At 36.3% G+C, this 18,706-nt stretch overlaps 1 protein-coding gene across 3 annotated transcripts in view; it reads right to left on the reverse strand.

The window, feature by feature from the left end:
- Window positions 1-910: 910 nt before the first annotated feature.
- Window positions 911-18,706, reverse strand: part of ASPH (aspartate beta-hydroxylase) — an 88,026-nt gene continuing 70,230 nt past the window's right edge. For all 3 annotated transcript variants that reach the window (XM_026036289.1, XM_026036290.1, XM_026036288.1), the window contains 5 exons: window positions 16,984-17,121; window positions 11,294-11,429; window positions 10,342-10,433; window positions 8,894-9,027; window positions 911-3,570 (listed from right to left, as the gene is read on the reverse strand). In XM_026036289.1, coding sequence (XP_025892074.1) covers window positions 3,420-3,570; window positions 8,894-9,027; window positions 10,342-10,433; window positions 11,294-11,429; window positions 16,984-17,121 — 651 coding nt within the window. In that variant the 3' untranslated portion in view covers window positions 911-3,419. The remainder of the gene's footprint in view (window positions 3,571-8,893; window positions 9,028-10,341; window positions 10,434-11,293; window positions 11,430-16,983; window positions 17,122-18,706) is intronic.

Below are 18,706 nucleotides of genomic sequence, written 5' to 3' on the forward strand. Positions count from 1 at the left end.
CTTGCTTAAGGCAAAAAGAAAATCAACAATAAAACACAGCAGCATTAACRAAGAGATAATTGGGTTTGCAATTTTCTCTATTAATACACTTACCTCTACTCCCGTGGGAATGCTGTGCTCACAAGCACTGGCCCAAGACATTGTAACCAAGAATAACAGAAAAACATGGCTGGCACAATCTTTAATGGGAATCTTTGTGACTACTTGGCACCTCCACTGTTTTTTCAAGTGGGAGTTGTTACGTGCGAACAGTCCAAATGTCACTGAGACCTAATCCTTGAGAATTAAACCTCAGAAAGGGTTAGCRTTAGTTAAGGTTTTAATGGAGATGTGAATAAAATATATGGTACCTGTATATCTGTACTTAACTGTAGGATCTCATACAGATTGTGTCCTTGCAAGCAGAAAAGAAGAAGCAGAAGCAGGAAGGAGTCCCACTCCTAACATCTTGACTAGACCTTACAAATATCACCCTTCTATCACCTAGACCATATCACCCTTTTGAGAGCTGCTCACTATAAATAAATCTGAAGAACAAAGTATTTAAATGAAGATTGTTAACCACTTAAAAAGGCAATTTCATTCATTTATTGCATTGACATTTCCAATGTTGAAATACTTATTTCAGGATGGAATACTGGTTGACAAACAGAAATACCAAAAATGATATACCACTTGCAGAATAATTGCTGTAGTGTGCTATGTATCCTCACCAAATATAAAGCTAAAGCAATAACTGTTTCTAACAAAAAATATGCTGTCAGTTTCTTGACAGGTAAGCACAGAGTAGAATCACTTCAGTGTTAAAGGAGCTGTTCATAATCCACCTTGYCACATTCAAGGCATTTAAGATTTTAAATGCTCAATATGTCACTACACAATTTAATAAACATACTACCCTGGCACACACACACATCTTGCACAGATTGCTTTGATCTATTTGCCAGTTGCAATCTGAAAAGATGAAATAGAAGACTTCAGAGGCACAACAATCTGAAGCACAGCATGAGTTTCTTTATAAATAAAGCTTCAAAATGTTTACCACTACTTTGCTAAGAAGTGTTTAGCGTGAGCTATAGAAACTACAAAACATTATTAATACAAATATTCCTAAAACACACATTTTGATTTAAACATTTTGATTCATTCTTTACAAACCATGTCTTTGTTTTACAGAATTACAAAATAATTCATAATTTGTACTGCTTGATCACTTTGCAGAGATACAAAACACAATCTCTGACTAAACTGTGATGGAGAGACTTTTATTTTTTACCATAAGTAGTAAGTACCTTATTTCCAGTTTTGCATCTAAATCTCCTAAAGCTTTCCAAAAGTATTTTTATATTTTCAAAACTCATGTCAATCTTTACAGTTCTTAAGACAATTAACTTGGACTTGCTCCTTTTGGCAGATGATGGTTTCAGTGTAATTTTTGATAGAGACAACACATTAAAGTCTTATTATCATAGCTATCTAAAACTGACTCTTGATCAGAGAGGGTTTATAAGACTGTCATTTATTTTTAACAGTCAAAAAGGAAATTAAAGTGCACACCTCCAGAAACTGGCTACAGCAATTTATGGCACAATTACCATGTGTTCTGTGGCATTACAAGATTTAATTACTTAATAAAATACATTTAGTTTATGGGAATGCAAAGCTCTTGTCTGCATTTGCATCAGCCAATGTTATTCTTTCTGTTCTGTAGTATGCTGTAGTGCATATGATACTCAGGTACCATGACATAGTTTCTTAGCAGTATGAAACTACTAACAATTCAGAGCTTTTTGAACAACAAAGCCAAAGCTGCAGAGACTGTAGGTAACCTCTCTGGCTCCTTGCTTGGTTCCTGTCTCTCACTGGCCCTCAGTAAGGGTGCCTCAGGTTGGCAATGCTCTTCATGGCTGTCCACATGTGGCTGGTTTGGCACAAGGGTAGATAAGAGCCTGCCATAAACTTCATCAGTGCAACCTCAGGTCTCTCTTCCCTGTTAGTGTCAACAGCTGAGGGGCCTGTGCCCTCTGTCTCCCACAAAACAGCACAACGCTCAAAGGCCAGAAAACTGCTTACATGTCCAAGCAAATTTCTAKCTTGAAATTAAGGCCATTTTACCAAGATACCAAATACAAAATATACTGTAAACTGTCCTAGGATAAAATTACTTCAGTATTTTTTCATATATTTCAAGACAGCAAGCGCAAGTTAACTCATTTAAGGGATCACTACACCAGAGGTAGGATGCTGGCAGCAGAATACAAGCTAAGACCTCAAGAAAAGCTTCTTGAGCTCTTTTTCTGCTCTGCACCCTAACAGGAATCCAAACCAACCTTGTTCATCTGCTCTTGGCTCAAGAAGTTCTTCCTAGATTTTTTTTTTTTTTCCTTTGAGCAACCACCCAAGGTCAGCCTAGAAAGAGCCCCTCAAAAGAGAAGCCTCAAAGTTTGGCTGGCTAGAAAAGGGTTACTATAACACAAACTGTAGCAACGATAGGAGGAACAGCAGTTCACCATAAAATCCTCAGTTCCCTCAAGTAGTTTCAGATCTGCATCTACAGTTGTCACCTTTGCTTACCATCTTCCAAAATCACATTCTAAAACTGAAGGTTGCCTGCTAACTAGAGAGAACTGCTTTGCTTTAGAAAAACAAAACTTCACTAGGAAGCTGATAATGCAAGTTCTGATTGCACTTCCAGGAAGGCAAGATAAGGCCACATTTGGCAAAAATGAAATCTACTCAAATACAGTACACTTTTGCTAATAGCTAGAGGGGCACTCATATCTATATTGTTTTCTAAAAATAGTGGTTGATTAAAGCAGAAAATCTATTCATAATTAAGATAGAAAAATACAGTTACTCAGGTATAAAAATACAGAAACACACAACCCATTCACATTATCCACAGTTGATAGTATATGGACATGTTTTAAGCCTAAAGCAGTTGTAATGTTAACTGCCTAACTGATTTTCAAAGTTGACCGTGTGCATATGTTTATAAATATTATGCACATTGGCAAAAGAGATAAAATCCTGGTAAATATCTCCAGAATGTAGAATTGCAAATCTGGTGTCTGAACATGGCTGGGCCTGCGGCTGACCAATTGTTTTTGTACAGATCGCATAGGCACGACAAMAACATCTGCACATTCCACAGCTTGAAAATCCAGACCTGCTGCTCTCAGGCTGACAAGAGTATTTTGGGACTTGCAGCCAGCAAAACAATACTATCATATCAGTGCTGAATCAGTGTGAAACAAAATAACTTGTTCAAATTAAGTCCTTTGTCACTGAGGAATGTCTTTTTTATACCTTCTGCTTCTTAAAATACTAGTATTTACCATACGTTGGACAAGTTAATCCTTTGTGATTCTATCTGAATCATCCAAAGCTCCTCTGTTCTTCACATCAGAAGCAGCTCCTTAAATAGCAGGAAGCGTGCGTCTCTGCTGTGCTGTTAACTCAGGGTGCCACACATCAACAATGAATATCAGGCGATAACTTTCAGCATCCTGCCATACTTCATGTTCAAAAGAGTCATCAAAGATAAGGACTTTCCCTTCTTCCCAGGTTCTGCAACAGAAAAGAACATCCTTTAGAATCATATTTGAAGTACCATGGAGTGGGCACTTGTCTACCTATGCATCAGCTCTGAGATGCTCTTTTATATATGAGAATGATTTAATCACTGTGTGTTGCAGAGTCGGGATTTTATTATCTAGTAAGAAGAGATTAGGATATTAAGTGAAATAAACTACAGAAAGATCAGTCTAATGGACCTTCATATTACTGAGAAATTGTTTTCTCTCACTCTGCATAGTTATGACCACATGTGCCCACATGCATYTTCAGACATTTGCAATATCTGTTATTTATATACTCTAAGGATTGGAGTCTAATAAGCAGAAAGCATTTGTCAGGCTTGTTGGAAAAATATTGCTAGGCTTCTCCTTCTCTAATCAAATACATATATAATGAGAAACTGRGGGAAAAAAGACCAGCAATACAGTCTGAAAATTAATAACATTAAAGCACTTTGCTTTTTCCAACAATAAGAGAAATAGAAATAGGCTATTGTGCTTATTTTCATTTCAATTCACGATGCTTTACAATTTTAAGGAATGTGAACAGTCTTACCACATAACCCCGGTCAAAGTACAGAGCCTAGAGATTTTTCTTTAGAGGAATTTCCGGAATGGCATTCTGTACATTGGGACCATTATATACTGTTATAGCTGAATTCAAAGATCAAGTCCACATAACAAACCCCTCTGCTTGCCAAGCAACGCTTAGGCAGAGTGGTCACTGAACCAACAAAAGTACTTTGGGTGAGTGCTTGTGGTTTGAAGCATTGCTACTATAAAGCTAAATTTTGAGAGTGGAACTTTTCCAAGATCTGTATTAAATATCTTTGTCAGACACAAAAAGGGTTGTACATAACTGGGTTGCTTCTGAGCAGCTCTGTTGTTTGAAAAATTAACAAAATGACTGGATTTGAAGGAAATGGCAAGTAGCAATGTATTAAGAGAAGTATTAATAGTTGGAAGAATCTGTATTCCTTTCAGTTACATTAAGTTTCTTAATCACAGAATAATTTTGGTTGGAAGAAAAGTCAGGAGGTCACCTCATTCAAACTTCTCCTCAAAGTAGGGCTTTGCAGTTGTGAAATTAGATTTTTTGAAGGTTAATTAGGCATCTCAGCTCCTTGTCTAGTTTTAAATATCTGCATGGATGGAGATGCCACTATTTCTTCAGGAAATCTGTTCCAGTGCTTGACCAATCTCCCTGTGAATGACTTTTTCTTCTATGTAAATGCAATTTTCTTTGCTGTCGATTTTGTCCATTGTCTCTCAGCCTGTGACTGCACATTGCCAGGAAAAGGCTGGCTCTGTTTTCTGCAAAATTATGCATTATTAGTTGAAGACAACAATTAGACCTTTTGTCCTTCTTTTTTTTTTTTAAAAAAAAAAACTCCTAACCACTTCAGATGCAATGCTTTGAATGCTGAAGAGAGGGGGCAAATTGCTTCTCTTAGGCTTCTTCCAGTCCATGTTTAGCCTTCATCCTCACAAGAACACACTACTAATTCATGTTCAGCTAGCTGTACACCAGGACTTCTAGTCTTTTACTGTACATCTGCTTTCTAGGAAACTATCATCCAGCCCATACTGTTGCAAAGCGTTATTTATTATGTTACAGTTGTAGTGACTTTCATTTGCTTGTGCTGAATGTCATGATATTTTGGTTGGCCCATTTTTCCAGCCTATTGAGATCTTGACACAGAATTTTTAAAAGACTTTTAACTGCAAACTTAATGCTGTGAAAAATCTCTATACTATCAGTGACTACAAGTCGCCAGAACACTGTAAGAAGCCACTKCTTTAGCCATTTGCTGTTGCTTTTGAGATGCTCAAGCTCACCTACTGCAAATAGATATAGTGACTGATTATGCAGTACATGGTATGCAGTCAGGCTGTGGAATAAGCAAATCAAATTCCTTTTGCATTGCAGCAGACTAGAAGTAGGCATCGGACTATTCATCCTGTCTCACCTGAAGGAGTAATAACTAACAGTCAGTGAGATGTTATTTCCTAAAGCCACTCCACAATGATCACATAATTAAGTTTTTTAACAGGATCCCTGAGGAAGAAAGGCAGTCCACAAGGATGGATTCCTTTAAAGGGAATTAAGGATTGTAAATAGTAGTGATGATAATAGAAAAAAAAAACTCTTGCCCTATAAAAAAGTTTTCCCCTATACAGCGACACACATTTCTTAGCTCATTCCATTGAGCTSATCCACATAAAAAAGAAATTTTCTTATTTCAGAAAGAGGATGGATGACAATGATATTTGGACTTCTAAATATTCTTGAATATTTAACTTAATAAAAGAAAAACATTAAACATCAAAATTTATGGAGCTGTGCTGTGTGTTCTGAAGAGAAATGGAAACAATCTTCAAATTATATTTTAGGTGAGAACAGATAAACCAACAAACATAAGGTGGTGAAAAACATCACCMTGGCTGGCAGGTGGACACCAGCCTTAAAGGGCTACATAATTAGCCATTAACAGGTTTTAAGTACAGTCTTGTATTTCTTGCTGCTACTACCTCAGCTATGTGGTAAATAAAGAAAACTATTAAGTTATACAGGCTTAAGTTCCTACTGCAGTTCTAAAGTTACATCAGTATTATTCAAGTCAAAAGGAGGCAACCATTTACAATGGTATAATGTGGTAAAGAATCGACGTAGCTTTGGTTTTTTATTAAATCATGTCTGAAAAGACCTGCATTAAATATCCTGAAAGCATTACTCAGTTACGGACAACAAAACCTCAAATCATCCAGATGAGGTAGTTTAAGGGGTTAAAATAGAACCTATCATTTGCATCATAACAGAATAGACTATTTTGYACAAGAAAGAAAAAGTCATAAAGTTGATTTTTGACTATTGTCTCTTGTGGAGAAATTACCAACCCATCATTAGAATGCAAAAGAATATTTTCCAGATACCTTCATTGAAAAAGTGTCCACAGTGGGACCAACAGACAGCATTATTCTGGTATGGTGCTTAGCCRCTTGGAGACAGAGATCTGTATCATCTGCATGGCTTTTAGTTAACATGCTACAGGTAGAAATTTAGACTAAAATCTGTGCAGGGTTATATCTCTGTATTTTCCAGACTCTTCTGCAAGTAAACAAGTAAAACAGTACTGGATAGGCAAGCTGCCTACCAGCAGATGAGCTGCATAGTAAAATTGCTCCTCTAAACACCCACATTGACTGCACAGTGGTGTGCTCAGCACAATATTCTCATTACTTCCATGCTTTGTCTTGCACATGAAGCAGCAGAACATGAAGCCACCAAGGACGGAGTCAAAGCACTGACTGCCAACACAATCTCCTTTAAATCTGAGCCACGATTCATAATTAAAACCACTAACATACTACTGCTCTGAGTCACGAGGAGAGGAACTGAAAAAGCTCCAGATATGATTTCTTCATGGGATCATTTCTTCCCACAGGAGCTCACATGTCTCCACTTGCATGGGGGAGGGGATATAAAAAAATTAAATCATTTTCATTTGTAGACATTCTTTGAAGGCTCTCAAGGAGCATCTTTCATTCTTTGTATATTGGCCAAAGTCAACTGAGATGAACACGCACCAGCCCAGGCCAAAGTCAGCTTTCAAATGGGAGTTTAACATTTCAAACGCGTGGSTTTGATGCATGCAGGATGAGCCAGGCACAGGGGCTGAAGTGCTCTGCCTGTCTACCAGCAGCAACAGGCATTTCTCCACTCTGCCCGACCATATCCATGCTGCTGAGGGAGTGTTGGTGCCAAGGGAGGGATAGTTCATTTTCCACACCACCATCCCTTCTATTCAGATTAAGAGAAATAAGTGTGTCAGACATAATAATGGATGGTGAGTTGCAAGCACCTGCTCCCTTGAAAGTGGAGCAAAGCTTGTCAGTCACCACTGACCTGAATTCACAATAATGACCCAAAGGGGAAAGACTCCACATCTTCCTATTAGTCCTCTAAGCCCTTTAGCCACTCCTCCTTCCACTCAAATGTCTACCATGAACTTATTTTGGATAGTGGGTTGGAATCCTGGAAGAGAACCTGTTCATCACTACTTAGACTGTAATACAGACCAAGTAAGACATTACTTAGTAATAGTTGTGAGACAGATCATGAAATAAGCTATATGTTGGCAGGAGTCATAAAACCTCTGTAGTGGCATCCTCTCGGTTATTAATAGTTGCATACTTCTCAAAAATTCTAAACATTTCCAGTGGTGGCTTTCAAATGTCATGAAGAAATTCTTTTTAACTATTGCAGTCATGACTGCTATTTCATTTCTCAATATCAAAGATATCTGTACAATAGCACCATGAAATGTATCCAAATTTAAATTTTGTAGTACTCAGATGCATACAGACAAGACACAGGATCTTTTAAAAATGTACCTATATATGTGTAAATATACATACATATAAATACAAACATACATATATATRCATAAATATGTATATTTATAGCATTAGAACTCCACATAAGTTTCTGAAAATTAAGTCTTAAGCAAAMAGTAATATAGATAATATTATWTTTTTTTTTCTGGATAATAATATGACATAAACACCTATCACATCCTAAAGTTTGGGATTTCCTTATATTTCCCAGGAGAGCACACTCCCTGACTTATGTGTCTAGGTCATTGCATTTTGCTTTGCTTTTTGCACTGAGCAAACAAAGGCCAAATGGGTTTCAAGTCTGCATAATTTTTCCCTAAGGGGTAAGAATTCTTACTCAAAATGCACTTTAGGGAAACTTGCTACCAGTGTAACTCTTTGGGGTAAAATCATCATAGCCGTAAATCAGCTTCAACTAGAATATATTTATTAGATTTATTATATTTATTATTTAGATTTATTTATTATATTTATTATAAATAGAATATATTTAGCCAAACAATACTYTCTAGGAATAAGGCCTCATGTCGAAAAGGTGATAATATTCTGCTGCCCTGGTGATGAAAATACAGTCATAGCTTAGTCTCAACTTCTGCTGGAGAAGCACAGAATTCTAGGCCAAAAATTAAAAAACAGATAAATGATGTTGGTAAATATATTAGACTGACATTGTAAAAGTAAACATAGAAAATAGACAAAAAAAATAGTATTATTTACAAGCCATAGGTGAGAAGAGCAGTTTTGTCTCTGAATGTTGTTTTAGTGCTGCTTGATAACGAACATTTATGYATTTGGTCTCAGATTTAGGGTGCAATATTACATATATTATTCCTCCAGACTGGTATATGCATTCCAACCTATTTTGAGGTTTGGAAAAGAGGAGGCTGGTGGGAAAGAAACAAAATAAAACACCTCACCTGTTCTCTTGGGCACACCGAATTCTGCAGCCTTCTTTAGGTATCACCAAGCCCAAATGCATCCTTAGTCTACAGTTGGTGGGCCCTGTGTGAGGCCAGACATGAGTCCCTGGATGCATGACAGAATACTTGATCTGCAAAAAGGAACAGTAGCCTTCAACAAGGTTACTTCTACCAGCCTTCTGCTAGGAACCCAGAACCACACCTCTCATCGAGGATGAGACCAAGAGTGCAGCATCACTTTGTGTTAGAGCTCAGCAACTCACATCCCAAAGGCATTCAACACTACAACAAATGTGTGGTGTTTGGGGGGTGTATGTGTGTGCATGCATGGGTGTGTGTGAGAGAGAACTGTGCAAACACACATTTTAATTTTGTTTAAAACCATCAAGATTAATTGCAACCTGCAAACAATTAGCTCCTAACTACAAGCAGGAAAATATTTTCTTTCATGTAGAATGAAGGGATGGACCATGACTAAATTCAGCCCAAGTCCAAATGGGGACTAACCAAAAGAACCATCAGAGGGGATATGAAGGCTGCAGTGGGGCCTTCACTGCTCTCTCAAAGGGCAGTGGGGATATGAAGGTTGCAGGCAGCCTCGACTGTAGCAATCATGACAGGGTTAATTAAGCATTCTGAATCCATATCTGAATTCCTTCTGAGAGAAAGAATCAAAAGAAAAAAAGTAACAAAACAAAACAAACAAACAAAAAAAATTGTAATCCTTCACAAGCCGGAGCTTCGAAAGAATAGGCTTGGCTACTTAGGGATCTGCCTGGAAATCAGTGAAATCAGTGCTGAAGAAAGGAAGGAAAGCTGTTTTTGTAAGGATCAGATCCTCCAATCTCAAAAATGGCCCACCCTAGCAAGCAAGAAAGCAGGTGGYAGCAGGCCTGCATGGATGAACAAGGAATTCCGAATTAAATTCAGGCATAGATGGAAGCAAGGATGGATGACTCAGGAGGCATATAGAGACACTTTCTGAGCATGTAAAGATAGGATCAGGAAAGCTAAAAYGCATTTGCAGCTGAATGTGTTGAGGGATTGAATGCTAACAAGGGCTTTTTCCTGCATAATAGCAGGAAAAGCTTACAAAGGATCAGAATGACTAACTGCTCAAAGCAGAGTCAGTCATGAGGTCAGCCTAGGTTGCTTCTGGATGTAATTTAGTAAGTTATTTCTTGACAGTTGACCCATGAGAACTAACTATTTACATAGTCTGAGGTCACAGAAAATGCAAAATAAAATAGTTCAACTAGAAATTCCACAGAAAGGCTTCAGCTAGCATATTTTGCCACATATTTGCTGTTTACTAACAGCAAATATTTACTTCATTGTGTGTCTGAGGTATCCTTGAAGATAACAAGGTAATATATCCCCCTGCACATATTTTTTAACATCATCTGCTCTCACACAAAAAAAAAAAAAAAAAAAAAAAAAAATACCTGTCCTCTTCTGCAACCGGTAGCTTCCGGGAATCTTTCCAGTAAAGCACATGTGTTTGGAGCACCCTTACAAGAATTCTCATTTTTCCTTCCTAGTGAAAATAATTACTAGAGTATTAGTAAATGCAATAAACAAACATTCCTATGTTTTCTACATGTATTCCTAYGGTTCCTTCTTAGAAGAGAAACAAAGCTGTAAAGGAGCTGACATGAAAAAACAGGGAAATATTATTCCCACTCTACAAATCATGAAACAGAAGTCTTAATACTTTATATGTTGTTGCATCCTGCAATATCTTTGCTTTTAAAATATTTGTGGAAAACAGTAGACTTCATGTAATTTTCAATAAGATTTTCAAGAATGATCATTAACCAAGATGTACAGGAAGACAGATTAAAAAAAAGCTATCAATAGCAGAGCAATTAAACATCAGATTTATATTTTGACATACCGTGCTTATAATATTTTAGCTTTCAGTACRCTAACATGCAAAGTCCTATAAGGAGTTCTGGACATTCCAATATACGGGATCCCCACTTTACAGCTCAGAGACAGAGCAGCAAGCTTATTAAAGCTCATATTCTTTTCTTCATAGAATTTCTTAATGGTATAGTCTCACCTAGCTGGCAACCCAATATTAAGGATCCATCTTCTCTCCTACTCTCCTGCTGTCCCTCAGGCTGATCTGTGCTATGCATTACACCATGTACATTTTGGGCAACCTTGCCAAGAGATGAATGGTGTCTCAAGGAGTTCTTAGAAGTGTTTGGGGCAAGGAGGCTTAGAATAAAGGATTCACCCTCACTGTTGCTCCCTTCTTTCACAGACTTAAATAATTGATTCAGTGATTAGAAAATATGATTCTCGAAAAAAAAAACAATCTAACTATTCCTTATTACAAGATATTAATCTGAGAGAGTAAAGTAGAAGAAGAATTACCAAATGGCTTACCTTGCTGCCATAAGGTAAACTGACTCCAGTCTCCCTTTTCTCGTAGATTCTCATCTTCAGGTAAGAAGAGGCTTCTTTTTTTATCCATCACAGCAAGCCCCTCATCCCGAATGAGCTTCCAGTTTTTTTCTAAGGACTGTAGTGAGAGCTATATTACTGCACTGAGAACTTACTGTGTTTGGATTTAGTGCCTTTTTACTTTTCCTTGCCATTTTTAACTTTCTAATTCAAAAGCACTAACAAACAGTTCATCATAATTATCAAGTTTCCTAATATTCAATTTTCTTCTGACATTTGAAGGCTATAAAAACAAYGTTCACATCATTCTTCAGATTCAATTACATTTCTAGCAGAAAATTTCAATAATCCCCAACCTCTTTGCAGACTACACCTCACTTTAATTTGCTTTTTGATTAGCCTAGGGGCTGTTTAACAGGTCATTTTATATTCCAAGCTAACAAGAGTATTGATCTTCTCACACACAGCACAGTATTACCTGGAAGCACTCCCGAGACAAGAAATCCACTAGCATAACCTGAAACTCAAAGTGTCGACAGAATGTCACAGTTGAAAGAGGACAAATGCAAACACACCACTACAGCTGAAGTTTATGATTTAACCTACAAAAAGGTTTGTAAAGATTCCCCTACACATTCTGATCCTATTGAGAAACATCAAACATTACTTGAAGTTCCAAGTGAAGATTTAGGAACACACTCATTAAAAAGGTATATGTCACTTTGCACTTCATGCATACCAAAGTCACAGGATTGTAGATGTTAAAACTTCTCTGCTGTCTCAGGACATTATATTTGTAAGGAATTTGGTATGTTAGAAAACCCGTATTCTAGCAACAATAGGCCATTTTAAAGGTACAGTAATATGAATAAAACAACCCACGGAGTAATATAGGACTCAGTAATAAAGAAGCGACTTCCTTTTCCCAGCTGCTTGCTTTATTCACTAAACCTTATTTTGGAAGAATAGTTTGCATTTTCCTTTGTGCTCGCAAACAAAGCACTTCTGTAAGGCAATCTCAATCCATTTCATACAGAAAATAGGCTAAGGTGTGTGTCCACACTGCCTCTTTGCATGATGTGCGAAGCTGAATGGAACTTGTCCATGCTATATTGTCAGATTGGAAGATATAATTGCCCCTTTTTAGCCTTAAAAATCCRTATGGTTATTAGACCTCCCCTTTCAATTAAACAGTTGTGCTCTCTACTTGTTTCTTTTTTCCATTAAAAGACAACAGTAAGTAGAKTCTACAAAACAGGTTGTACCTTGATATACCATAAAAGGCTTAGAAAGCAAAGTAACTAATAGAACATATTTTCTATGATAAAATGAGTAACTCCCACTCAACCAATTTTAAGCAGGCTGTGGTTTGTTAGGATTAAACTTCCAATACTACAATGCTTTTTTTGTTCCTTCCTAATGGATAGCATTATGTCTGTATAGTGGATAGCATCAATCTGTACAAGGAGAAGAACACTTTTAATTATCATTATTCCTGATACATTCATTCAATTCTTTACTTGAGTTGGGTTTGCATCACAATCCTTTAACAAYGATCATTAAGTAGAAATGCTTTCAACAATATTCATGGAAAATTGACTTCTCTAAACTGCAAGGAAAAAAAAAAAGCAGATTCTCACCCCACCTAATTTAATTCCCACCTAATAAATCTAATACATTCTAATATATTCTTACCTAATCATAGATTAATATTTCACCTGCACTCATACTGTATGGTTTAGTGCTACCATATCTACAAATGAAAATAACAATTTGAATACCTGATTTTGTACTGTCTTGGGAAGGGAAAGAAATAAATGACTTATGCTTATACAGACCTCAATCTAAAGTGATAAAGATCAAAAAAAAAAGAGCAGAACTGTGAAAGATTTAAGTACCACTTCATCTTTATTTCCCCAGCTTCCTCCCACTCACTTGGCTGATAAAGGCAAGCTCTTAGTTTGCCCATTCAGACCGAGTGCTCTGTTAAAGGTAACAGCTTCTTTGTCACCTTTAGTGCTTTGGAAGTGACACAGGCTGAAAGTCAACCTGTGAAGTTGCATGTTTCCCTGCCATTTTTGAGCTCTTTCCCTGCCATGTTGGAGTCAAAGGGATTTGAATATCATTGATATCGACCTAACTCCTCAATGGTTTGGGGTATAATTGCCAGTGAAATCAATAGGGCTTCCTCACTCTTGGGAATCCAGACCCTGCCTTTGAAGCAAATAGGAATGTTTTACTGCAAGGAATATGCAGTAAACATCACTTTCTAAGTACAAAGGAAAGAAAGAGTTACAGGAGTTCAAACACACCACAGCCTTGATCTCCCTGATTTCACAGGCTCTTACTGGACGCTAAGAAAGCATAAAACCATTAAGGTATAACAGACTTAATGCTCTTAATGGGCTTAAGGCTCTTGAGCCAAACACTACAGAAAAAAAGGTTAAGTATAATCACGCTCCATAATACACAAAGATTCAAGCCTCAGGTTAAGAACAGAAAATTCATATTCTATTTGGTGCAATATTCAAATGGTAATTTTCAAGTGAAGATTTTGGTGGCAAATGAATGGCATTTAGAACATATGTTGTTATTTCCCAGCAGCTGATTCCCATAATCTGTCATATAGCTTTTCAATATAGTTTCTAATGATAACGGAAGTTGAAAGTTGCTTTATGCCTGGCAATACTATAGATTTGATTGGAAAAGAGATTACTGTATTTAGAGATTAAAAAAAGAAAATACTGATTTATTGTTATGTGTAACTGTATGGTATTAAAAATCTCTAGTTTGTGATGTCAAACCCTTTCCAGGGAAAGGTGCTAATGAGTGTAGCCATATATTAATAGACACYACGTGTCATGTGAGGCATGAGGGCTGGTCACATATGCATTTCAATCCATGAGATATTAAAATAAAACAACGGTGAAGGTTTGAGCCCATTTCACTTTGGCACTGAAAGATAGTAGGAAAGCCTTCACGTGCTGTTCAAGTGCCTCAGCTAAGGAACAGCAACCTCCAAAACAGACCCCTTGCTCACATTTGGTCATTCACAGTTTTTCTACATTCACAAGATGACAAAAGTGCATGCTTMATGAATTTGCTTTTTTCAACACAAGGCTCCCCCTAAACCATCGAGGCACTCTTTAAGGCRTTTCAATTAGACACACATTTCAGTTTATTTTTTTCCATTAAATTTGATTGTTTAGCATTTTTGGGCTAAACCACTGAGCCCTGAGTCACTCTGCAGCAAACCTTATGGATATAAGTGTGGTTGCCAGAACTTTCATTTTCTTACTGTGATGTTCTTGTTGTGCTTGAAACTTTTAATTAATAAAATCTAAGTCATCAGAGAAAACTGACAATGCAAGAGCTACTTTAATCAGGCAGCTATTCACTGTAGAACATTGTTGGCAAAGCATCACCTGGATCCTTCCCAAAATTTGAAGATGCAGTATGTGGAAACGGCACAGTTACCTAGGTCATCATATATGTATTCCTTAGAGAAGTGAAAATTCTCTAGGATCTTTTTTTTCCTCTAGGATGCTTTTTTTTTTTTTTTTAACACTAGAATAGTAAGGTAATATTCTACAGACATTCTACAAGAGATGACATGATGCAATGGATGAGTAAGATTGGCAGAGGAAAATTTATTGCACCAAGAGAAGAAGATAATAATGGTAACTGAGCTCAAAAAAGAGTTTCTCGAATCTCCAGATCCAAAGCCTACAGCGTGATTGACATGAGTCACTTAATAGACTCTTCTTAAGTTGAAGGTTTGTATCTTCTGCTTCCTGAGAGATCGGGGGCTCTTTCCTAATATTTCAAGAAAACTCCAAAACTTAAGCAGCAGCTACAGAGAGAGAAAAAGTTCCCCTTTCCATAAGTATGCTATCCTAAGACAGTTAACTACCCTAGCATATTGAGGATGAATCACTCTATGGAAATAATTTTTTTTTTTAATTGAAATATAACCTAGACACATATAAAACAAATCACTACTGTTAGGTGAGGATAATCTTGCCCAGAAGAACTTTATGAGACTGGTAGTACTGAAATTTTGTTTTCTTAGGTTTCCATCTAGAAAAAACAAGTCACTGCTCAAATTCACATCTCCACCTCCAAAAACAAGAAAATAMACAATCCTTTATTAAAATAACCAAGTTAGGTCTGTGTTATAGCACATCACTGTTGAACATGGCTCACCACAGATGTCTTAGATAATACAATGAACAAAAAGTAGCTATCAGAGTATGTTAGGGAATCTGGATTTAGCATTGTTTTACTTTAGTTTAAAACCTCAGTAAACATTGTTAAGCTACCAAGATACTGAAAATAATTTGTTCACATTTAACAAATAAGTGGTAAAACAGAGAGAGAGAGGGGGTCAAAGACTCTGTTGTTCCATTCTTCAAGTAGCCATTTTAATGACAAATCCCATAATTCTGATTTGGTAGCACTTCCCACACATTCTGTACAGATGTTAGATGTATATAATGGGATAAAACAGTAAAAAATAACTGCTGATTGGTTTTTGCTCTGTGAAAYGGGGAAATAAGTTCTTCTTTAAACTAAAATATGTACAGAAGCCAGAATATTACGGAAATTAATAAAACAGACATCTTCAGTGGCTTTGTTGTCACTCTCTAGAGAATGCTACCAAAAATATTGCTTGCAGCCTATTACTTTATTAGAAACAAGCTTTCTTTCTCTCAAAGATTCAAATACTGTTTTGAGTCTTAGGGGAAACACAGAAATACAAATACTATTCTTCTGATCCATTTAAATTATATTTTGAATTTATACCTTCAATTTTTAAGGTTATTCTGAAGACTGTAACCTTAATATATCCAAAATATAATAGATATGAAAATAAATCAGCAAACCCAATATGGCCCATGTTTCTTTTCAGTAAGAATTACAGAATGGTTAAGGCTGGAAGGGACCTCTAGAGATCATCTAGTCCAATCCCCTTGCTCAAGCAGGGATACCTAGAGCACATGGCACGAAGTGTTTGTGTTTTAATTATTTGTATAGAGTCACATACCAATAATCAAAATTTTCACAAAAAGGCACTTCTCTCACTTTTTATTAAGGAATTAATAAAGATCTGTCTTGGAATTTCTGTTCTTTTTTTAATAAAAATGTTTTGCACAATTTTGGAACATAAGTTATTACTATAAGTAATAACCAATTATATGTCATGCATTAAATTAAAAAAAGAAAAAAAAAATGAAGGAATATAACCTTATCCTCTTTTACTCTATTTGTCACTTGGAGTCTAAATTTATTTCTTTTATGTAATGAAAAGCACCCAAAGAAGTCTGAGTTTCACACAAGCAATGAAGGACACAGCCTTTCTTGAGTAACTGAAAACTCAGTGTCCCAGTCAACACCAGACTTTTTTGTCTTTTTGTACTTGAGACACTACAGTTTGTAAGTAAATTTTGTATTTACATTTCTTCATCCTCAAATTTTAAAACACCTTGAGCTCATCTTATTTAAGTACCTTATTTAAATATTGAGCAATGACAGTCTAGATTTAGTGTTTTGTACTCTCTTATCATGAATCATGCATTAAAGAGATTTCTCAGCATTTTCTCTGCTTAAGATCTTATATTATACTTGTCATTAAAAAAATATATAAAAGTAAAATGGAACAAACTCCTCACCTTCACCAGCTCTGTATAACCAGTTTCCCTTGCTGTCCACCAAGGCTGAGCTTTAAGTCCCTTGACATTGTAGAGGGAGCGCTGCCACACAGATGCGAAGTGACCTCTTTGGTATCCAAGTTCATACCATTTGTATGCCTAAAAGATCRCATTGTTACCAACCTAATTCATATCAGTGAAACTTCAGTAAAAAATAATAGCTTATACTCATTTGGGAAAGGTATAGGCCCTTTGGATGCAGTGATATTCTCCTAATACAGTGTGCAATAATAATCATTACCATGTGTATCATAACATCAAAAACTGGCCTATGCTCTGGGTTCTGTCCCAAGAGTCAGAAGATCCAATCCTGTATAATCTTGGTCAGACTTGTTTTCTTTATGCTTCAGTTCTCTATGCATGGATTAAAGATGACTGCTTTCTGGTACCAAAAGAAATTCTGAGACGATGAAAACACAGAATGGACTTTGTGGATCTAAACTGTTGCATCATTACCTCAAATATTTCCAGTCCTGAATTTCTATTAGAAATCTTTCCTTTTGCAAGGAGATCTTAGAAATGGAAAGACTAAATAATGACCACTGTACTATTCAAGGCAGCTACAACAATACATATTGTTTTCAAGAAATAATTTGAGAGTTTATATATTCCATGTGAATAGGATTTTGCTAATTCTACAGCCTTGCACTCTTTTCACTCCCCTCCCCCCCCCCCATTTTCTTTGTGAACAAACATCTAGACTTTTCATGGTTTGGACATAATTTCCTAGAGAAACATGTGAGGAGCATGTTTTTTTTTTTTTTTTGCCATTTGGCATTTTATTGAATTATTCAACACTATTTCCCTACAATTTACCTAGATCACATTTTTAATTTCTCATTTACCTCTAATAGATGAATATCTACCTTCAATGAACCTCTAGTGATAGCAGTTTCACATACTCCTTAAATATCGATCTGTCTCCTTGATTATATCTTGAAGTTCAGTAAGTCAAGCAAGGTCAGTAAGAAAAATGTAGCTTAGAGTGGACTTTCCATAGATAAATTTAAGTCTCCTCTGTTCAAACAAGTTCACTTGTCATTGATTAAAGCTTTTTTTCTAGAGAATATTTGACCATTAACTCCATAAACATTAACACATAATTATCCTGGGATTTGGGATGTTGCAYGTTAATTATGTCTGTGTGGGATCTTTAGTCACACATTGTAATAGGATGCTCTAGGCTTAGTCATTCAATCCAGGGAAGCATAAAGAGATTTTCTTTTCAGTTCTCTGCTCTGAGATGGAGAGACAGACTTAGATAGAACGTATGTGTGTTTGTATTTGTGTCTGTATGTGTGCATACATGTGTGTAAATGTAAAACGAAGCCACTTGTAAATAACTGCAAAACAAACAAACAAACAACAAGAAACACCTTTGGAAGAACACTTTCAGAGAAAACAACCCAACTCAAAATAATCATATCTTATTACATTCCAAAACTCTAGCCCTACTGTGTATAAGCATAAAGTATTGTAACAATAGTCTTTTTTTTTTTTTTTTTTTAAATAAACTAAGATCTGATGAACTAGTCTAAAGAAAGATCCTAAACATATGCTTTATTTTAGTTCACTGGTCTATTGGAGGATCACCTACTGATACTCCTGAGGTCAGCATTCCTTACAGTATTTTAACTCTCAATATTTCATGGGTATTACTATACAACCAATTAAAAAGTAATGA

The sequence above is a fragment of the Nothoprocta perdicaria genome, unplaced genomic scaffold (assembly GCF_003342845.1).
Source record: "Nothoprocta perdicaria isolate Ctin4 unplaced genomic scaffold, notPer1 scaffold_175, whole genome shotgun sequence".
NCBI lineage: Eukaryota > Metazoa > Chordata > Aves > Tinamiformes > Tinamidae > Nothoprocta > Nothoprocta perdicaria.